The sequence below is a fragment of the Prunus persica genome, chromosome G8, assembly GCF_000346465.2.
Source record: "Prunus persica cultivar Lovell chromosome G8, Prunus_persica_NCBIv2, whole genome shotgun sequence".
NCBI classification, from domain to species: Eukaryota; Viridiplantae; Streptophyta; class Magnoliopsida; order Rosales; family Rosaceae; genus Prunus; species Prunus persica.
This window is the reverse complement of record NC_034016.1, coordinates 15,339,350-15,357,959: the sequence shown is the minus strand read 5'-3', so window position 1 is coordinate 15,357,959 and position 18,610 is coordinate 15,339,350. Positions and strand designations below refer to the sequence as shown.

General features: G+C 38.4%; 4 protein-coding genes and 2 pseudogenes across 6 annotated transcripts; 1 reads left to right on the top strand and 5 right to left on the bottom strand.

Moving 5' to 3' along the window:
• Window positions 491-2,340, top strand: LOC18767656 (UDP-glucose flavonoid 3-O-glucosyltransferase 7). The gene has a single exon (XM_007200184.2). The coding sequence runs from the start codon at window positions 587-589 to the stop codon at window positions 2,039-2,041; it is 1,455 nt and encodes a 484-aa protein (XP_007200246.2). The 5' UTR covers window positions 491-586; the 3' UTR covers window positions 2,042-2,340.
• On the bottom strand, window positions 3,099-4,749 carry LOC18768382 (UDP-glucose flavonoid 3-O-glucosyltransferase 7). The gene has a single exon (XM_007201080.2). The coding sequence runs from the start codon at window positions 4,708-4,710 to the stop codon at window positions 3,286-3,288; it is 1,425 nt and encodes a 474-aa protein (XP_007201142.1). The 5' UTR covers window positions 4,711-4,749; the 3' UTR covers window positions 3,099-3,285.
• On the bottom strand, window positions 7,116-9,227 carry LOC109946305 (UDP-glucose flavonoid 3-O-glucosyltransferase 7-like). Its single transcript, XM_020553808.1, has one exon. It carries the CDS (start codon window positions 8,982-8,984, stop codon window positions 7,530-7,532), a length of 1,455 nt encoding a protein of 484 aa, XP_020409397.1. The 5' UTR covers window positions 8,985-9,227; the 3' UTR covers window positions 7,116-7,529.
• Window positions 9,304-11,272, bottom strand: LOC18768926 (UDP-glucose flavonoid 3-O-glucosyltransferase 7). Its single transcript, XM_020553809.1, has one exon. It carries the CDS (start codon window positions 11,045-11,047, stop codon window positions 9,599-9,601), a length of 1,449 nt encoding a protein of 482 aa, XP_020409398.1. The 5' UTR covers window positions 11,048-11,272; the 3' UTR covers window positions 9,304-9,598.
• LOC109946254 lies at window positions 13,017-14,783 on the bottom strand (annotated as a pseudogene). Its single transcript, XR_002269460.1, has one exon. The product of XR_002269460.1 is annotated as a UDP-glucose flavonoid 3-O-glucosyltransferase 7-like (transcript).
• LOC18767478 lies at window positions 15,027-18,607 on the bottom strand (annotated as a pseudogene). The gene is made up of 2 exons (XR_002272935.1): window positions 17,144-18,607; window positions 15,027-16,106 (listed from the first exon to the last, which is right to left on the bottom strand). The product of XR_002272935.1 is annotated as a UDP-glucose flavonoid 3-O-glucosyltransferase 7 (transcript).

The following is an 18,610-nucleotide window of genomic DNA, read 5'->3' as shown; positions in this document are numbered from 1 at the left end:
AATTGACAGTATTTAAAAGGTTAAAACCTCCAAAAACAAATTTGGGACAACTGAATATTCTTAGAATTTAAATAATAATAATTCCCTTAGCTATTTCAACCAAGTGCAGAGTCAATGACAAGAGGTGCTCTCGAGGCTTAAATAATAATAATTCCCTTTAACATGTCCAAAGTATGGGTACTTTTCATCATTTTCCTACAAAATTATTATCATAAACTAGCACGTCAGAATCAAGTGCAGGTTTCGTTAGTCAAAATATGATTTCTCCCTAGATGACAAAATTAGATTTTAAGTAAGTCAATGTCTTGTTCCCCAAACTTTCGTTTAAAAAATTGATTCCTTATCGCACTAAAATTCAAAGATTTTGTTCATAATTGACTGATTAAACTAATTGTATCCCATGGAAATAACAAGCCAAACACAATTTTTAAAGCTCCATGAGCCTTGCTTCCCAAGTCAAATGTACCGTTATATACCAACTCTATCAACCAGTTCTTTCAGTCAAGCCTCGACTGATTAGCAGTTTCATTACTTTCTCAGCTTCACCATCTTCTTCTCCATAATCACAAGTCTCTTGCAACTTTAAATGGATCAAAAAACCATCCAGCCTCACATTTTCTTCTTTCCCTATATGAGTCATGGCCACATGATACCAACCATAGACATGGCCAAACTATTTGCTTCCAAAGGCATCAAAACAACCATAATTTCTACTCCTCATAATTTGTCCCTCTTCTCCAAAGCAATTGAAAGAAGCAAACTTTCGGGTTTCGAAATCGGAGTTATTGCTCTCAAATTCCCAGTTGTGGAGGTTGGGTTGCCAGAAGGGTGTGAGAGTGCTCACATGGTAGAAACACAGGAAGAGCTCCAAAAATTCTTGAAGGCCACAACTTTGCTTGATCAACAACTTGAGCAGCTCCTCAAAGATCACCAACCCAATTGCCTTGTGGCTGACATATTTTTCCCATGGGCAACTGATGTTGCTGCTAAATTTGGAATTCCAAGGCTTGTTTTCCATGGCACGAATTTCATCTCTTTATGTGTTTCACACCATTTGATGAAAATGGACCTTTCCATAGTGTCTGATTCTGAACCTCTTGTCATTCCCAACTTACCACATGAGCACAAGCTTGCAGGAAACCAAATACCAGATTTCATGAAACAAGAATCTGAGTTGGGAAGTTTTGCCAAAGCAGCTGCAGAATCTGAGTGGAAGAGCCATGGGGTTCTTGTTAACAGCTTCTATGAGCTTGAACCAGCTTATGCTGACCATTACAGGGACTTTTTGGGAATCAAGGCTTGGCATATTGGACCTACTTTTTTATGCAATAAGGAGATTGAAGATAAGGCAAACAGAGGACCCAAAGCGTCCTTAGATGAACATGAATGCTTGAAGTGGCTAAGTTCTAAGGAACCCAATTCAGTAATTTATGTGAGCTTTGGAAGTGTGGTGAAGTTTGATGATGCTCAGCTCCTTGAGATTGCATTGGGTCTTGAGGCTTCAGGGCAGCAATTCATTTGGGTAGTGAAAAAAGAAAAGAGTGATCAAGAAAATAAAGAAGACTGGTTGCCTGAAGGGTTTGAGGACAGAGTTGAAGGCAGAGGACTTGTTATAAGAGGATGGGCTCCACAGGTGCCAATTCTTGAGCACCAAGCAACAGGAGGCTTTGTGACTCATTGTGGATGGAACTCCACCATGGAAGCAGTGACTGCCGGTGTGCCAATGGCCACGTGGCCTGCGTTCGCCGATCAGTTTTACAACGAAAAATTGGTGACTGAAATACTTGGAATTGGGGTTAGAGTGGTTGAGGGTGCTAAAAAATGGGCTAGGTTTGGAGGGGATAGAGTGAAGAAGGTAAATATAGAGAAGGCTGTGACAGAGGTTATGGTTGGTGAAGAGGCAGAGGAAATGAGAAGCAGAGCCAAGTTGCTTGGGGAAATGGCAAGAAAGAGTGTGGAGGAAGGTGGATCATCTTACAAGGATTTGAATGCCTTGATTCAAGAATTGGTGCTCCATAGAATTGCCCCTCCTCAGTCCTAATTGGAATATATACTTTTTTTTTTTTGAGCTAAACTATAGGGGAGGGGGATTTCTCAAGGGATATATATATTTTGGCTTATGTGTATTATATAGGGCTGTATAAATCATGAGCTGTTTCTAAAGAAATAAAATGTCGCGGTTCAGAGGCAAATGTAAAAGGGCTGTATAATATTAAAAAAACACGAAAAAAAAAACAAAAAAACAAAAGCTGAGGAAAAGAATACTAATCCTTTGCCCCTTTGACGCAATAAGAAATCAGTATTGTAAACCTGTAAATATTCATAAATTTTTTTAGCTCATGTGACATATTTGATGTGATTGGCTTTGATAAAAAGAAAGTTATTGTTACATTAACAAAAAAAATTCAAATGATCGTCCAGATGAATTCTTTTTAGCGTTACGATAACGCCGTCATTTAGTGTTACTAATTCATGTGTTGAAATTCGTATGATAATATTGATGAATTGCTAACAACACGTAACGGTGTTAAAGAGCAAAAAATTTCTCTATGTAGGACTGCAATACCAAATTGGTCCAACCACAAACAAATGTAGAACTTTCACCCCCAAAAGTTGAATTTGGAACCTCTTCTATAAAGTAAAGAGAAGTATCACTGGACTAAATGGTTGTAACAAATATCCTCAGAATTTACAAAACAATTATAGTTTGTATTAACTCTATATGCCCAAAAGCTACTTTATGAAAGCAATCCATCCAAAGAAGTTTAAGTTATAAAATAAATTTGTTCTCTCCTTGCTCCAGCAAACTGTGATCACTGAAGCTTGGGCCTTACAGCAATGAAGCAATGAATAAACTTATGGTGGTAATAATGATATTCATTGTGCCCAAGTCAGTTGAACCTTATCATTCTCACCTCCCTCATTTCTTCCCCTCTCTCCTCACACAAACGACACACAACCATTGAGAAAATGACTATTTTATTTGTTAGATGATGCATTGTAGAATGCTAATAGAGGTAGTGTGCTAACGAGGACAACAATGGTGAAAAATATTAGTGATGATGTAAGAACTCAAAATTTTATGATTAATTATACAATAGTCTCACAAACTAGAAGATGTCCCCAACGCTCCCTAGATCTGTTTAGAAGCATTTGGCACTTGTAAACTCATACTTATTTAGTTTAAAAGATATACATGTTTGGAGAAAATTTAAATTACAAACACCATATGTCATTATTGAAGATGATCAGAAACATATTATACATACTAGGTTTAATTAGTACTTAGTTAGGAGCAGTGCTATGGAGTCCCAATTCTTGAATCAAGGCATTCAAATCCTTGTAAGATGATCCACCTTCCTCCACACTCTTTCTTGCCATTTCCCCAAGCCTCTTGGCTCTGCTTCTCATTTCCTCTGCTTTCTCCCCCACCATAATCTGTGTCACTACCTTCTCTATGTTTCTCTTCCCCACTTTTTCCCCTCCAAATCTTTCCCATTTTTGAACACCTACCCCAATTCCAATCCCAAGTATTTGAGTCACCAACTTTTCATTATAAAACTGATCAGAAAAAGCTGGCCAAGTGGCCATTGGCACCCCAGCAGACACTGCTTCAATCACTGAGTTCCATCCACAATGAGTCACAAAGCCTCCAACTGCTTGGTGTTCAAGAATTGGCACCTGTGGAGCCCACCCTCTTATAACAAGTCCTCTGCCTTCCACTCTCTTCTCAAACCCTTCAGGCAACCAGTCCTCTTTATTTTCTTCATCACTCTTTTCTTTCTTGACAACCCAAATGAACTGCTGCCCAGAAGCGTCAAGACCCAGTGCAATTTCAAGGAGCTGAGCATCATCAAATTTAATCACACTTCCAAAGCTCACATAAACTACTGAATTGGGTGTCTTGGAATTTAGCCACTTCAAACATTCATGTTCATCTAGGGAGGCATAAGTGTCCTTATTGCATAAAAATGTGGGACCAATATGCCAAGCCTTGATTCCCAAGAACTTCCTATAATGGTCAGCATAGACTGGCTCAAGCTCATAGAAGCTGTTAACAACCACCCCATAACTCCTCCTCTCTGTTTCTGCTGTCGATTCTAAAAATTTTCTCAACTCGGTTTCTTGTTTGAGGAAATTTGGTATCTGGGTTCCTGCAAGCTTGATCTCATCTGGTAAATCAGGAATTACTAGAGGCTCAGAATCAGACTTCAATAATGTTGAAAAGTCCATCTTGATCAAATGCTGTGAAATACATAAGGAGATGAAATTTATTCCATGGAAAACAAGCCTTGGAATTCCAAATTTGGCAGCAAGATCAGTTGTCCATGGAAAGCAATTATCAGCCACAAGGCAGTTGGGTTGGTGTTCTTCAAGGAGCTTCTCAAGTTGTTGATCAAGTAAGGAGGTGGCCTTCAAGAACTTCTGGAGCTCTTCCAGTGTTTCAACCATGTGACCACACTCACAGCCTTCTGGCAATCCAACCTCTACAGAAGGGAATTTGAGAAGAAGAACTCCGATCTCGAAACCCAAAGCCTTGCTTCTTTCAATTGTTTTGGAGAAGGCGGCAACGTTTTTAGGAGTAGAAATTATGGTTGTTTTGATGCCTCTTGAAGCAAATAGTTTGGCCATGGCTATGGTTGGTATCATGTGGCCAGGTGCCATATAAGGGAATAAAAAAATGTGAGATTGCTTGGCTTTGATATCCATATTATCCAAATGATGGTTATGATTGGAGAAGAGATTGAACTGAGATAAGGCTTCACTGAAAGAGCTAGTTGATACACTTGGTACATTATATAGTACTTCGGGACTTGGGAGGAAAGGCACACGGATTAGAAAATGTGTTCAGTTTGTGTGGTCAAGAGTTTACAGTCGTTCAATTCTGAACCTAACCTTTGGAAAATGGATACTTTATTAGGCTCCTAATGAAGAAAAAAAAAGTGATAATCCAATCTCCTTGTTGAAAATAATGAGAAATATGGAAAAATCTAGAAGCTTGAAGAAAATGTGTTAAGTGTATGCAATTTGAGTTTTTATTTTGTCTTCTCTTGACAATATTGTAATAGGACATACATTGTAATCACCCAAACTCAAGTTTAGATTAAGAATAGTTTCTCTAAGTGTTCTTATTATCTGGCTGCTATCTTATGGAAGATCAATCATATTGGCAAAAGTAATTTGTGCATTGCATCCTATTGCATTCATTAGATTTCTTAAGATTATGACTAGTCATCTTGTTTTCGTATGACTAGTCATCCCTTGTATCAGTAAGATTTCCAGCTCACTGGTTTTCAGTTGGATCCTAACAAACCTTTTTGTCCTATTCTGCAAATTTTCTCAGCAGCCATGTGTACTTTTCTAACCTATGAATTTTTGGGTAAAAGCCAAATGATTCCTCATTTGGCAGCCGTCAACTTTGAGGTGAGGTTTTGAAAAGGTTTTTCCTATTCTTTTGCTCTCTGTTCTTCCTCAAGAGAAAACCACCACTTTCATCTGTGAGTTTTCTAAATTGATTTTTTGAAAACTGCTTTTGAAATATAAACTCTACATCTAGCTAGAACAAACACATTCTCATATACATCTAAGTTAGATTCAAGATTGATTTCTTCAAGAGTATGGTTTCTTGAAGAAATTGGTTATTTTTTCCTTGAATCCAAATTTTGGTTTATGTCTGAGTTTGAGCTGGCTAGCTGGTGCCATGGGATGAAAAGCTGAAGAAGGAGTTATCATTGCCATGAAGAACTAAGCTGCTAGTTTTGCTAAGTTGGAGAAGACAATTGCACAATGGAGGTATAGCTTATCTTCCTAAGTAGATCTAGGATTTCTTGAGCTTGCTTGTGTTTCTTTGTAAGAATCTTCTTTGCTTAGTAGATTGCCTGGTCGGTTGATGACCCCCAGTTTTTAATTTTTCCCAGTGGTGGGTTTCTGGGTGAACAATTTATGGTTTACAGCTTCGTTACTTTATGGGTTTGTGTTCTTGATAGTTGACTAGTTATCGCATGATGTTCATGCAGTTCTGAGTTTGTGTTCTTGTGGTTGACTTGTCATCATTATCTGCTATTTGTTGTTTACTTGATTATGATTTTTCACATACTTTCACCATAGTTGTTGCTAGCACAGGGGATACCTAGATTGACGGGTCCTTCTGAGTGCCTAGGTTGTCACTAGTAATCTTCTAGGCTTGTAGGTACAGATTGTTATGCTCTGTGTGTGTTCTTGGTTATGGTTTTTCATGACTAGCAGTTGACTAGTCATAAGTATATTTGGTCAAGGTTTAAAGTGTGTAAAGATCGTTGTGTCTGCTTGAATAGCATTTAAATTTACCCCTTATGACCTAAGTACCAATTAGAAAATGCTATAATCTTCACGGTAGTGTTGGCAGCCACAAACATAAATGAAAATAGTAGAAAATTCCAGACAAGAGCCACAGTATATTCTAGCTGGAATTACATGTTCAAGTCAGTTTGCTATACAACCGACCTATCTAGTGGGTTCAATAATCTATAAATAGGCATTAAACCTACTCATTGTAATTAAGCTAGAAGCTAGCAACCTAAACTAATAAGTTAGCTATCTAGCAACTCAAGGTGGTGAGGATTAGCCAAGAGTGTTGTGCGGAAACACTCCAAGACCTTGTTGTTGATGAACTATACGACGACACACACACAAACTCATTGAGAATAAAGTACACACATAAACCCCTTTGAGAATAAAGCACACACACCATGAAGAGAATAACACAAACACCCAAAAACACAAAGATTTATAGGAGTTCGGCCTTGTGACTGTCATTTTGGGGATCCACCCAAGAAATTCACTAATATGTAAAAATGACTTTGGTTATAATCTAGAACCTCCTTAGCTCTCACAAGAACCCTAATTTTCTTTTCTCTCACCCTTACTCAAACCCTTTAATGCCCTTGTAAACACCTTAGAATTCTTTCTTGAATTCTCTTTTCTCTCACTCTTACTTCATAAAATTCCAACAAGCGATTGAACTGATGGTTATGATTGGAGAAGAGATTGAACTGATAAGGCCTGACTGAAAGAGCTAGGAGATACACTTGGTATATTATAGTACTTTGGGACTTGGGAGGAAAGACACACAGGGCTTTAAAAAAATGTGTTCAGTTTCTGTAGTCAATGATTTACAATAAATTAATCTGTCAGTTTTGAACCTAGCCTTTGGAAATGTATACATTTTGGTTTTGTTCTCTCTCTTATTTGGCTCCTTGTGAAGAAGAGTAGTGATCATCTAATCTCCTCTCCTTGTACCCTTCAAAACAAGGAGGTTTGTATTTGTTTTATTTTTTTTGTACATACATGATCTATTTACCTGAATCTTAAAGGGCCAAGACTTGTATCTTCTTCCCGATGCATAGATGCCTCCAGTTTTGCATTAGGATTCTATTAACATATCATACTCACAATTCTGTTGCTAAAGATTTAGAATAGAAACTTTTCCTTCCCAATGATAAAAAACAAAAACACACACAGACAAAAACGTTAGTTGTTTGGCTAAAGCTTCAAGCTCTAAGGGACTTCAACTCTTCAATAAGTGCAGTTAAATCTGAGAAAGATGAACCACCTTCTTCAACAGCCTTCCTTGCCATCTCTCGAAGCGCCTTGGCTCTGCTTCTGATTTCCTCTGCTTCATCACCAACCATGATTTCAGTCACAGCCTTCTTTATGGCCTCGCTCTTCACACTGGCTTCCTGCTTCACATCTACAAATGTAGCCCACTGTTGAACACCAACAGCAACCCCAATTCTCAGTATCTCAGTCAACAACTTCTCATTGTAAAATTGTTCGGCGGACACGGGCCATGTGATCATTGGCACCCCAGAGGAAACTCCTTCAAGGATAGAGTTCCACCCACAGTGAGTCACAAAGCCTCCAATTGCTTCATGCTCAAGAATCAGCACTTGTGGAGCCCAACCTCTTATAATTAGTCCCTTACCTTCCATTCTCTTTTCAAACCCTTCAGGCAACCACTCTTCCTTTTCCTTCTTTTCTTTCTTCACAACCCAAATGAATTCCCTCCCACTTGCCTCAAGCCCCAATGCAATTTCAAAGAGCTGAGGATCACTGAAATTGGTCATGCTTCCAAAACATATGTAAACAACTGAATTGGGTTTCTTAGAATTAAGCCAATTCAAGCACTCATGTTCATCAAGGGAGGCTTCCATTCCCCTCATCTCTGCTTTATCCAAGGCTGCCTTGTTACATAACGAAACCGGGCCTATATGCCATGCCTTCCTCCCAAACACCTTCCTATAATGATCTGCATAAACTGGTTCAAGTTCATAGAAGCTGTTAACAATAACCCCATAGCTCCTTTCCTCACAGGCTTTGGATGCTTCAAACAACTTGGTGAATTCTGTTTCAACCTTTTTCTTGAGAAAAGCCGGTATTTGGCTTCCTGTCAGCTTGATCTCAACTGGGAAATTAGGAAGAGTAAAAACTTCTGAATCAGATGAAACCTTCAAGTGAGGCTCATACAATATCACACTAAGTGAAGCACATAAAGGGAAGAAACCAGTGCCATGAAATATGAGCCTTGGAATACCAAACTTGGCAGCAACATCTGTGGCCCAAGGAAATAAAGTATCTGCAAGGAGGCAGTGAGGGCGCTGTTGGTCCAAAATCTGCTCAAGCTGTGGCCGGAGAAGGGTGGTAGCTCTGAAGAACTTTTCCTTCATCTCTTTGGTTGTAGCCAAGTTAGTGCTTTCACATCCCGGAGGCAGCCCAACTTCTTCAGTTGGGAATCTGATGACAATAAGCTCAATTTTGAACCCCAATTCTTTGCTGCTTTGGATTGCTTTTGAGAAAAGTGGTGCATTGAGAGGAGTGGTTATTAGGGTGGATTTTACACCATGAGAAGCAAATATTTTGGCTATGTCTATGAGAGGTATGCTGTGGCCTTGAGCCATATATGGAAAGAAGAAAATGTGAAGCTGCTCATGGGATTTTGTTTCCATGGGGACTTTGATGGAAGGACTGTTGTTGAAGTGCACAAAGCAGACAGGCACAATAAGAATGATGGAGATGAAGTGCTTATTTCTTTTTCAAAAATGCTTCTTTAAGGCAAGCCAAGAATGACTTTTGCTCTCTCATTGCATGCGTAGTCCCTTACGTCATTTATTAGCATTACAAGTTTGGTTTAGTAATTTTTGAAGATTTTAGTTTGATTCAACAAAACAAACAAGTTTTAGTCAAAATATGAAAATTAAATAAATTCAATCGTCAACATTCAACATGCATCGTTATCTTAAAATAAAAGAAAATATACTTGCTAGATTGTGTCAAAAAAGACTGTTAATTTTCCGATGTGGAATTTACACACTAAATACGCTAACCCCAATTTTTAACATTTCTCCTTAAAGAATTGCAATGTGGGATTTACACTCTCAACACACCAACCCCAATTTTTAGCACTTAGGTCACCAACTTCTCATTATAAGATTGCTCATCAGGTACTGGCAATGTGATCATTGGCACCCCAACAACAGTTCCTTCAATTGTTGACTTCCACCCACAATGTTAAAAGCAAAAGAACACAAAATGGTGGTATTTTTTCTATAAAGCTTCAAGCTCAAAGGGATCTCAACTCTTCAATTAGAGCAGTTAAATCTGAGAATGATGAACCACCTTCTTCAACAGACCTCCTTGCCATCTCCCCCAGTGCCCTTGCTCTGCTTCTCATTTCCTCTGCTTCATCACCCACCATGACTCGAGCCACAGCCTTTTCTATGGCGTCCCTCTTCACACTGGCTTCCTTCTTCACATCTACTAATGAAGCCCATTTTTGAGAACCAACAGCAACACCAATTCTTAGTATCTCAGTCGCCAACTTCTCATTGTAAAACTGCTCGGCGGACACAGGCCATGTGATCATTGGCACCCCACAAGACACTCCTTCAAGGATAGAGTTCCACCCACAATGAGACACAAACCCTCCAATTGCTTCATGCTCCAGAATCAGCACTTGTGGAGCCCAACCTCTTATAATTAGTCCCTTACCTTCCATTCTCTGTTCAAACCCTTCAGGCAACCACTCTTCCTTTTCTTTCTTTTCTCTCCTCACAACCCAAATGAATTCCATCCCAGAAGCCTCAAGCCCCAAAGCAATTTCAAGGAGCTGAGGATCACTGAAATTGGTCATGCTTCCAAAACATATGTAAACAACTGAATTGTGTATCTTAGTATTGAGCCAATTCAAGCACTCATGTTCATCAAGGGAGGTTTCCATTCCCCTTATCTCTGTTTCATACCCTGCTGCCTTGTTGCATAAGGAAACCGGGCCTATATGCCATGCCTTCCTCCCCAACACCTTCCTGTAATGGTCTGCAAAGGCTGGCTCAAGTTCATAGAAAGTGTTAACTATAATCCCATAGCTCCTTTCCTCACACTCCCTGGATTCTTTTAACAACTTGGACAAGATTAGATTAGCATTTTGCTCAAACACCATTGGTACTTGGTTTCGTTTCATCTTGATCTCAACCGGGAGATTAGGAATAGTAAAAACTTCTGAATCAGATGATACCTTCCAGTGAGGCTCATACAATTTCACACCAAGTAAAGCACACAAAGGGAAAAAACCAGGTCCATGAAATATGAGCCTTGGAATTCCGAACTTGGCAGCAACATATGTGGCCCAAGGAAACAATGAATCAGCAACGAGGCAGTGAGGTCGGTGTTGGTCTAAAATCTGCTCAATCTGTGGCTCAAGCAGGAAGGTAGCTTTGAAGAACTTCTCCTTCATCTCATGAGTTGTAGTCATGCTAGCAATCTCACATCCCGGAGGCAACCCAACTTCTTCAGTTGGGAATATGATGACAAGAATTTCAATGTCAAATCCCAAATTTTTGCTGCTTTGGATTGCTTTCGACAAAAGTGGTGCATTGAGAGGAGTGGTTATTAAGGTGGATTTTACACCACGAGAAGCAAATAATTTGGCTATGTCTATGAGAGGTATGCTGTGGCCTTGAGCCATATATGGAAAGAAGAAAATGTGAAGCTGCTCATGGGATTTTGTTTCCATGGGGACTTTGATGGAAGGACTGTTGTTGAAGTGCACAAAGCAGACGGGCACAATAAGAATGATGGAGATGAAGTGCTTATTTCTTTTTCAAAAATGCTTCTTTAAGGCAAGCCAAGAATGACTTTTGCTCTCTCATTGCATGCGTAGTCCCTTACGTCATTTATTAGCATTACCAGTTTGGTTTAGTAATTTTTGAAGATTTTAGTTTGATTGAAGAAAACAAACAAGTTTTAGTCAAAATATGAAAATTAAATAAATTCAATCGTCAACATGCATCGTTATCTTAAAATAAAAGAAAATATACTTGCTAGAATGTGTAAAAAAGACTGTTAATTTTCCAATGTGAGATTTACACACTCAACACGCCTAACCCCAATTTTTAACATTTCTCCTTAAAAAATTGCTCATCATGTGGTCATTGGCACCCCAACAGCAATTCCTTCCAATGTTGGCATGTTTGTCTAAAGCTTCAACCTCTAAGGGACATCAACTCTTCAACAAGAGTAGATCTGAGAATGATGAACCGCCTTCTTCAACAGCCCTCCTTGCCATCTCCCCAAGTGCCCTGGCTCTGCTTCTCATTTCCTTTGCTTCATCCCTCACCATGACTTGAGTCACAATCTTCTCTAGGCTTCCCTCTTCACACTGGCTTTCTTCTTCACCTCTACAAATTCAGCCCATTGTTGAGCACCAAAAGAAACTCCAGTTCTAAGAATCTCATTCACCAACTTCTCATTGTAAAACTACTGAGCAAACACGGGCCATGTGATCAAGGGCAGAACCATGAATTTTTCAATGAGTCGGCTAGCTAAAGTTATTAGCTTAAAATCTAATGATAATTTTTTTTTTTGGTACTAACAGTAAATTATATAAATCAAGCTAGTTATAAACACAAGAAAAAAAAATGGAATTAGAGCCATATTATTCACAAAAGTGTGAATTTTATTTAGAAAAATGCTTCTCTTTCAAAGATATGTTTATGGAAAAGGATTAAAATTGATGTTTGGGACAAGCTCTGACACCAAATACAAATGTGGAAGACCTTTGACTATGCCTATTGGTGTGGTAGGATATACAATTATATATTATATATTTACTTTTAGTTTAAGATATTAGGCTATATATGTTTAATTATTTTTTCCCAAAACCTTCCCTAGGCAACAGCCCTTGGGCTAGTTCCGGCCCTGCATGTGATCAGTGACACCCCAGCAGACACCCCTTCAAGGATAGAGTTCCACCCACAGTGAGTAAAAAAGGCTCCAATTGCTTGATGCTCAAGAATCAGCACTTGTGGAGCCCAACCTCTTCTAATTAGTCCCTTAACCTTGCATTTTCTGTTCAAATCCTTCAGACAACCACTCTTCCTTTTCTTTCTTTTCTTTCTTCACAACCCAAATGAATTCCTTCCCACAACCCTCAAGCCCCAGCGCAATTTCAAGGAGCTCACAAGTGAAATTGAACATGCTTCCAAAACATATGTACATAACTGAATTTGGTTTCAATGATTGTGAGCTCCTTGCAATTGCATAGATCTTCCTTCCAAAAATCAAGAAAATTGAAAATCATTCCTGCATCTAGTCAGGACTTACAAAATAAATGAACACGGTACTTCAAGCAAATATAATAATAACAACCATCTAATTGAGTGGTCAAAAAATTTAGGATTCAAATTTATTTATTTATTTATTTTTTCAAAGATGATATTTGAGAAAATATCTAAAAATTGAACGGTTCGGATCATTGAAATACAATGCGTGGTGAGCCCTACAAGGGTGTCCCTCAAATAAGCTAGTCACTTAAATTTTTCTTAGGGTAATGATTTCCCCACTCCAATTTTATCCACTTACACTCCTTTTTTAGTTATAAAATGGAGTGTAAATGGATAAAATTAGAGTGGGGAAATCACCACTCTTTTCTTATATATAAGACATATCAGACACAGGAAAAAAAAACTGGAGTCCTTTCAATACTAACTATGGGACCTCAGTTCTTCAATTAGGGCATTCAAATCAGAGTATGATGATCCTCCTTTTTCAATAGCCCTACTTGCCACCTCTCTTAGTCCCCTGGCTCTGCTTCTCATTTCCTCTGCTTCATCACCCACCATGACTTGAGCCACAGCCTTCTCTATGGCGTCCCTCTCCACACTGGCTTCCTTCTTCACATCTACTAATGAAGCCCATTTTTCAGAACCAACAGCAACCCCAATTCTCAGTATCTCAGTCACCAACTTCTCATTGTAAAACTGCTCAGCAGACACGGGCCATGTTATCATTGGCACCCCAGAAGACACTCCTTCAAGGATAGAGTTCCACCCACAGTGAGTTACAAAGCCTCCAATTGCTTGATGCTCCAGAATCATCACCTGTGGAGCCCAACCTCTTATAATTAGTCCCTTGCCTTCCATTCTCTGTTCAAACCCTTCAGGCAACCACTCTTCCTTTTCTTTCTTTTCTTCCTTCACAACCCAAATGAATTCCTGCCCATAAGCCTCAAGCCCCAAAGCAATTTCAAGGAGCTGAGGATCACTGAAATTGGTCAGGCTTCCAAAACATATGTAAACAACTGAATGATTTTCTTAGTATTGAGCCAATTCAAGCACTCATGTTCATCAAAGGAGGCTTCCATTCCCCTTATCTCTGTTTTATTCCCTACTGCATTGTTGCATAAGGAAACCGGGCCTATATGCCATGCCTTCCTCCCAAACACCTTCCTGTAATGATCTGCAAAAGCTGGCTCAAGTTCATAGAAAGTATTAACAATAATACCATAGCTCCTTTCCTCACACTCTCTGGATTCTTTGAACAACTTGGACAAAATTGTATCAGCATTTTTCTCCAACATAGTTGGTACTTGGTTTCGTGTCATCTTGATCTCAACCGGGAGATTAGGAATAGTAAAAACGTCTGAATCAGATGATACCTTCTTTTGAGGCTCCTGCAATATGACAATGGTTGCAGCACACAAAGGGAAAAAACCAGGTCCATGACATATGAGCCTTGGAATTCCAAACTTGGCAGCAACGTCTGTAGCCCAAGGAAACAATGAATCGGCAACGAGGCAGTGAGGGCGGTGTTGGTCTAAAATCTGCTCAATCTGTGGCTCAAGCAGGAAGGTAGCTTTGAAGAACTTTTCTCTCATCTCATGGGTCGTAGCCATGCTAGTAATCTCAAATCCTTGAGGCAACCCAACTTCAATAGCTGGAAATTGGATGACAAGAATTTCAATCTCAAACCCCAAATTTTTGCTGCTTTGGATTGCTTTGGAGAAGAGTGGTGCATTGAGAGCAGTGGTTATTAAGGTGGATTTTACACCACGAGAAGCAAATAGTTTGGCAATGTCTATGAGGGGAATGATATGGCCTTGAGCCATATCTGGAAAGAAGAAAATGTGAAGCTTCTGATGGGCTTTAGTTTCCATTTATATAAGTAAGAACTTTAGACTTGGGAGGCCTTGTTGTTGTTGTGTTTTTTGTTTTTGTTTTATTTCTGTGGGAAGGCTTTGTTGTTGGGTTCGATCGGAAACAAGTTTGGATTGCAGTAAATTATTTGTTAAGTGAACATTATTACATGAGTGACAAGCAATGCTGGTTCTTAAGGCAAGACAAAAATGGTTTTGTTATCTGATTACAACCGAATATGCTGAATGAATTCAGAAGAGACAAATAGATAGAACAAATGCATCCCAGACAAACCAAAGTGGTGATAGTGAGAGTGACCCAATTAATTAAGCTATTGTAAGGTTAATTAACTTTTTGATGTGTGACATGTTTTTACATCCTCACACGCACTCATGTGTGGCGAAATTTCAAACTTAACATGTGAATGAACCCGGTTCTGATACCATGTAAGAGTAGAAAGAAAAGAGAGAAGACAGATTGGGAAAATGCTAAATCGATTCTTCTATTAATGTGAATGAGTAGAAGTGTTGTTACAAGGAAAACTTTCTTTTGATCTTTTTTATTTTAAAGTTAGCCTGCCATATGAGAATATTTTATCAAAAAGAAAATAGGATCAACAACGTGTCTAAGATATGCTGAAGATACTCACAGAAAGAAACTACAATCTAAGGCTCTAAGCTTGTTCTAAACTTTGAACAAACAATTCTTACTTACTCAAACAAATGCTGGTATTTTGGCTAAAGCTTTAAGCTCCAAGGGACCTCAACTCTTCAATTAGAGCAGTTAAATCTGAGAATGATGAGCCACCTTCTTCAACAGCCCTCTTTGCCATCTCTCCAAGTGTCCTGGCTCTGCCTCTCATTTCCTCTGCTGCATCACCCACCATGACTAGAGTCACAGCCTTCTCTATGGCTTCCCTCTTCACACTGGCTTCCTTCTTCACATCTACAAATGAAGCCCACTGTTTAGAACCAACAGCAACCCCAGTACTATGTATATCAGTCACCAACTTCTCATTGTAAAACTGCTCGGCGGACACCGGCCACGTGATCATTGGCACCCCAGAAGACACTCCTTCAAGGATAGAGTTCCACCCACAGTGAGTCACAAAGGCTCCGATTGCTTGATGCTCAAGAATCAGCACTTGTGGACCCCAACCTCTTATAATTAGTCCCTTACCTTCCACTCTACTTTCAAACCCTTCAGGCAACCACTCATCTTTTTCTTTCTTTTCTTTCTTCACAACCCAAATGAATTCCTGCCCAGAAGCCTCAAGCCGCAATGCAATTTCTAGCAGCTCAACATCAGCAAAATTGGTCTGGCTTCCAAAACATATGTAAACAACTGAATTGGGTTTCTTAGAGTTTAGCCAATTCAAGCACTCATGTTCATCAAGGGAGGCTTCCATTCCCCTGATCTCTGTTTTATCCTCTGCTGCCTTGTTGCATAGTTAAACTGGGCCTATATGCCATGCCTTCCTCCCAAAAACATTCCTGTAATGATCTGCAAAATCTGGCTCAAGTTCATAGAAACTATTAACAATAATCCCATAGCTCCTTTCCTCACTCTCTCTGGATTCTTTGAATAATTTGGTCATTATTGATTCAGAATTTTTCTCAAAAAATCTCAGTATTTGGGTTCGTGTCATCTTGATCTCAACTGGGAAATTAGTGTTGGAGTTTTAAAAATTTAACTGTTTTATTTATTTAATTATTTTGGTTGTTTTATTTTATTTATCACGGGGATTATAAATATTTAATATTTAGGCTTCATTTCTGGTTGGTGAATGCCTTAATTTTTTGGTTGGTGAACTTTTATGTTTGGTGAATGTTACATGTTTTGGATGCCTATAAAAGGCCACTCCTCCTTCACATTTGAAACACACACAATATACCATCAGAATATCACATACCATAATCACCACCATAAACTAATTCTCTCCTTTTCTAATTTTACATATATTCTCTACTTTAAATTATTATTATTTTGGGCAATGGTTATGTGACTTGGATACCTATATCTGTCTATGAACGTGCTCATAGCGGATCTTGAGTTTGTGTACAAGGGGACGCATCTTGGAGTCTTGTACACTGTCAGTACCTGCACGTAGGGAGGCTACAAAGACTTTAGAACAACATCTTTGACGTGCTTCACCGTACCAAACTCACCTTCATACTTATTATTTATTTTCCTTTTACTTACCTAGTATTTTGTTTCTTCAATTTCATTAAACCCTTCAAAGCCCTTGTAGCCTCCTTACATATAAGTACTGACAGTCTATAAAACTTCAAGACACAACCCCTTGTACACAAACTCAAAATCTGTTATGACCACATTCATAAACAGATATAGGTGTCCAAGTCACAGAACCATTGCCAAAATAATAATATAAAGTAGATAATATATATATATATATATATATATATAAAGGTGGAAAAGAAGAGAATTAGTTTGTGGTGGTGATTGTGGCATGTGATCTTCTGATGGTGTATTGTGTGTTGTTCAAATGTGATGGAGGAGTGATCTTTTATAGGTATCCAAAAATATGTAACCTTCATCAACCAGAAAATTTAAGACATTCAATATAGAAATAAAATCTGAATATTAAATATTTATAACCCCACAATAAATAAAATAAAATAACCAAAATAATTAAATAAAAAAAACGGTTAAATTTTTAAAATTAAAATTCCAACAATTAGGAATAGTAAAAAGTTCTGAATCAGATTCCACCTTCTTGTGAGGCTGATGCAATATCACAGTCAGTGAAGCACACGAAGGGAAAAAACCAGTCCCGTGAAAAATGAGCCTTGAAATTCCGAACTTGGCAGCAACATCTGTAGCCCAAGGAAAGAAAGAATCAGCAACAAGGCAGTGAGGGCGGTGCTGGTCTAAAATCTGCTCAATCTGTGGCTCAAGCAGGAAGGTGGCTTTTGAAGAACTTTTCCTTCATAGCCAAGTTACTGCTTTCACATCCTTGAGGCAACCCAACTTCCTCATTTGGGAATTTGATAACAAGAAGTTCAATTTCAAACCCCAAATTTTTGCTGCTTTGGATTGCTTTGGAGAAGAGTGGTGCATTGACAGGGGTGGTTATCAGGGTGGATTTTACACCATGAGAAGCAAATAGCTTGGCTATGTCTATGAAGGGTATGTTGTGGCCTTGAGCCATGAATGGAAAGAAGAACATGTGAAGCTGCTGATGAGATTCAATTTCCATGGGGCCTTGGGAGGATATAGCTGTGATGCACAAAGTTTTAAGGTGCTGAAGTAGCAGATAAGTTTAGGTAAGTTGGCGAAGCAGTATGCTGGCTTTTTGCACTTGAGTTCGATTCTCTTTTTAATACGTTGAAATAGTTTTAAAAAGTGAAATTGGCTAAAATAGTCTCTTTTCACAACTTCTATTCTAAAATAGTCATTTTACGTTAAAGAGGCACTATAGGAACAAACAACAAACAAAGAACTATAGAGACAATAAAAAGGGAAATATAAACCTACGGAGTCTAGCCTAGTGGAAATTGACATTGATTTGCATACTAGAGGTCTTAAGTTTAAATCTCCACGACATTATAGTTGTATGTGTGTGAGAAATCTCCCTCCCTCTAGTTTAAACTATCGTTTATACTCAAAAAAATACAAAACAAAACAAACAAACAAAAAAGAAATTATAAAGATAACAAAGAGACACTCTATCAAACAGAGACTATTAAAATTGTGAAAATGAGCTATTTAACACAAACCCCTTTGAAAAATTAATAATACTCAGCATAAGTAAGATAGAGACTTGGGACTGGGAGGGAGTGCTTTCATTATTTTTTATTTTTTGACAAGCAAAAACTAAAAAATAATGATTAAAGCGAAGATTCTAAATTGACAAGCAAAAATGATTCTTTAAGTTAAAGCGAGACCCAAAAATGTGGCTTGTTATCTCATTGCATACGTAGTGTCTTACATCATTTGTTCACATTGCAGCTTTCTTTTAGTATCTTTAGGAGATAAGTTTGACTCAATCTACATAAACAAACAAACTTTATTTTAAAACTTCTTGTTTTTACTCTCTTAACTTGTTATTTAACCCAGAATAACTGCCGAAGTGAATTAAAAATGACAAAAGAAAAAGAAAACGAAGGTCCCTACCTCTATAGCTTGTTTTATTGAAACGA

Excerpts from the sequence above, each read along its gene's own strand:
- LOC18767656 (XM_007200184.2), top strand. The coding sequence starts at position 587 with ATGGATCAAAAAACCATCCAGCCTCACATTTTCTTCTTTCCCTATATG.
- LOC18768382 (XM_007201080.2), bottom strand. The coding sequence starts at position 4,710 with ATGGATATCAAAGCCAAGCAATCTCACATTTTTTTATTCCCTTATATG.
- LOC109946305 (XM_020553808.1), bottom strand. The coding sequence starts at position 8,984 with ATGGAAACAAAATCCCATGAGCAGCTTCACATTTTCTTCTTTCCATAT.
- LOC18768926 (XM_020553809.1), bottom strand. The coding sequence starts at position 11,047 with ATGGAAACAAAATCCCATGAGCAGCTTCACATTTTCTTCTTTCCATAT.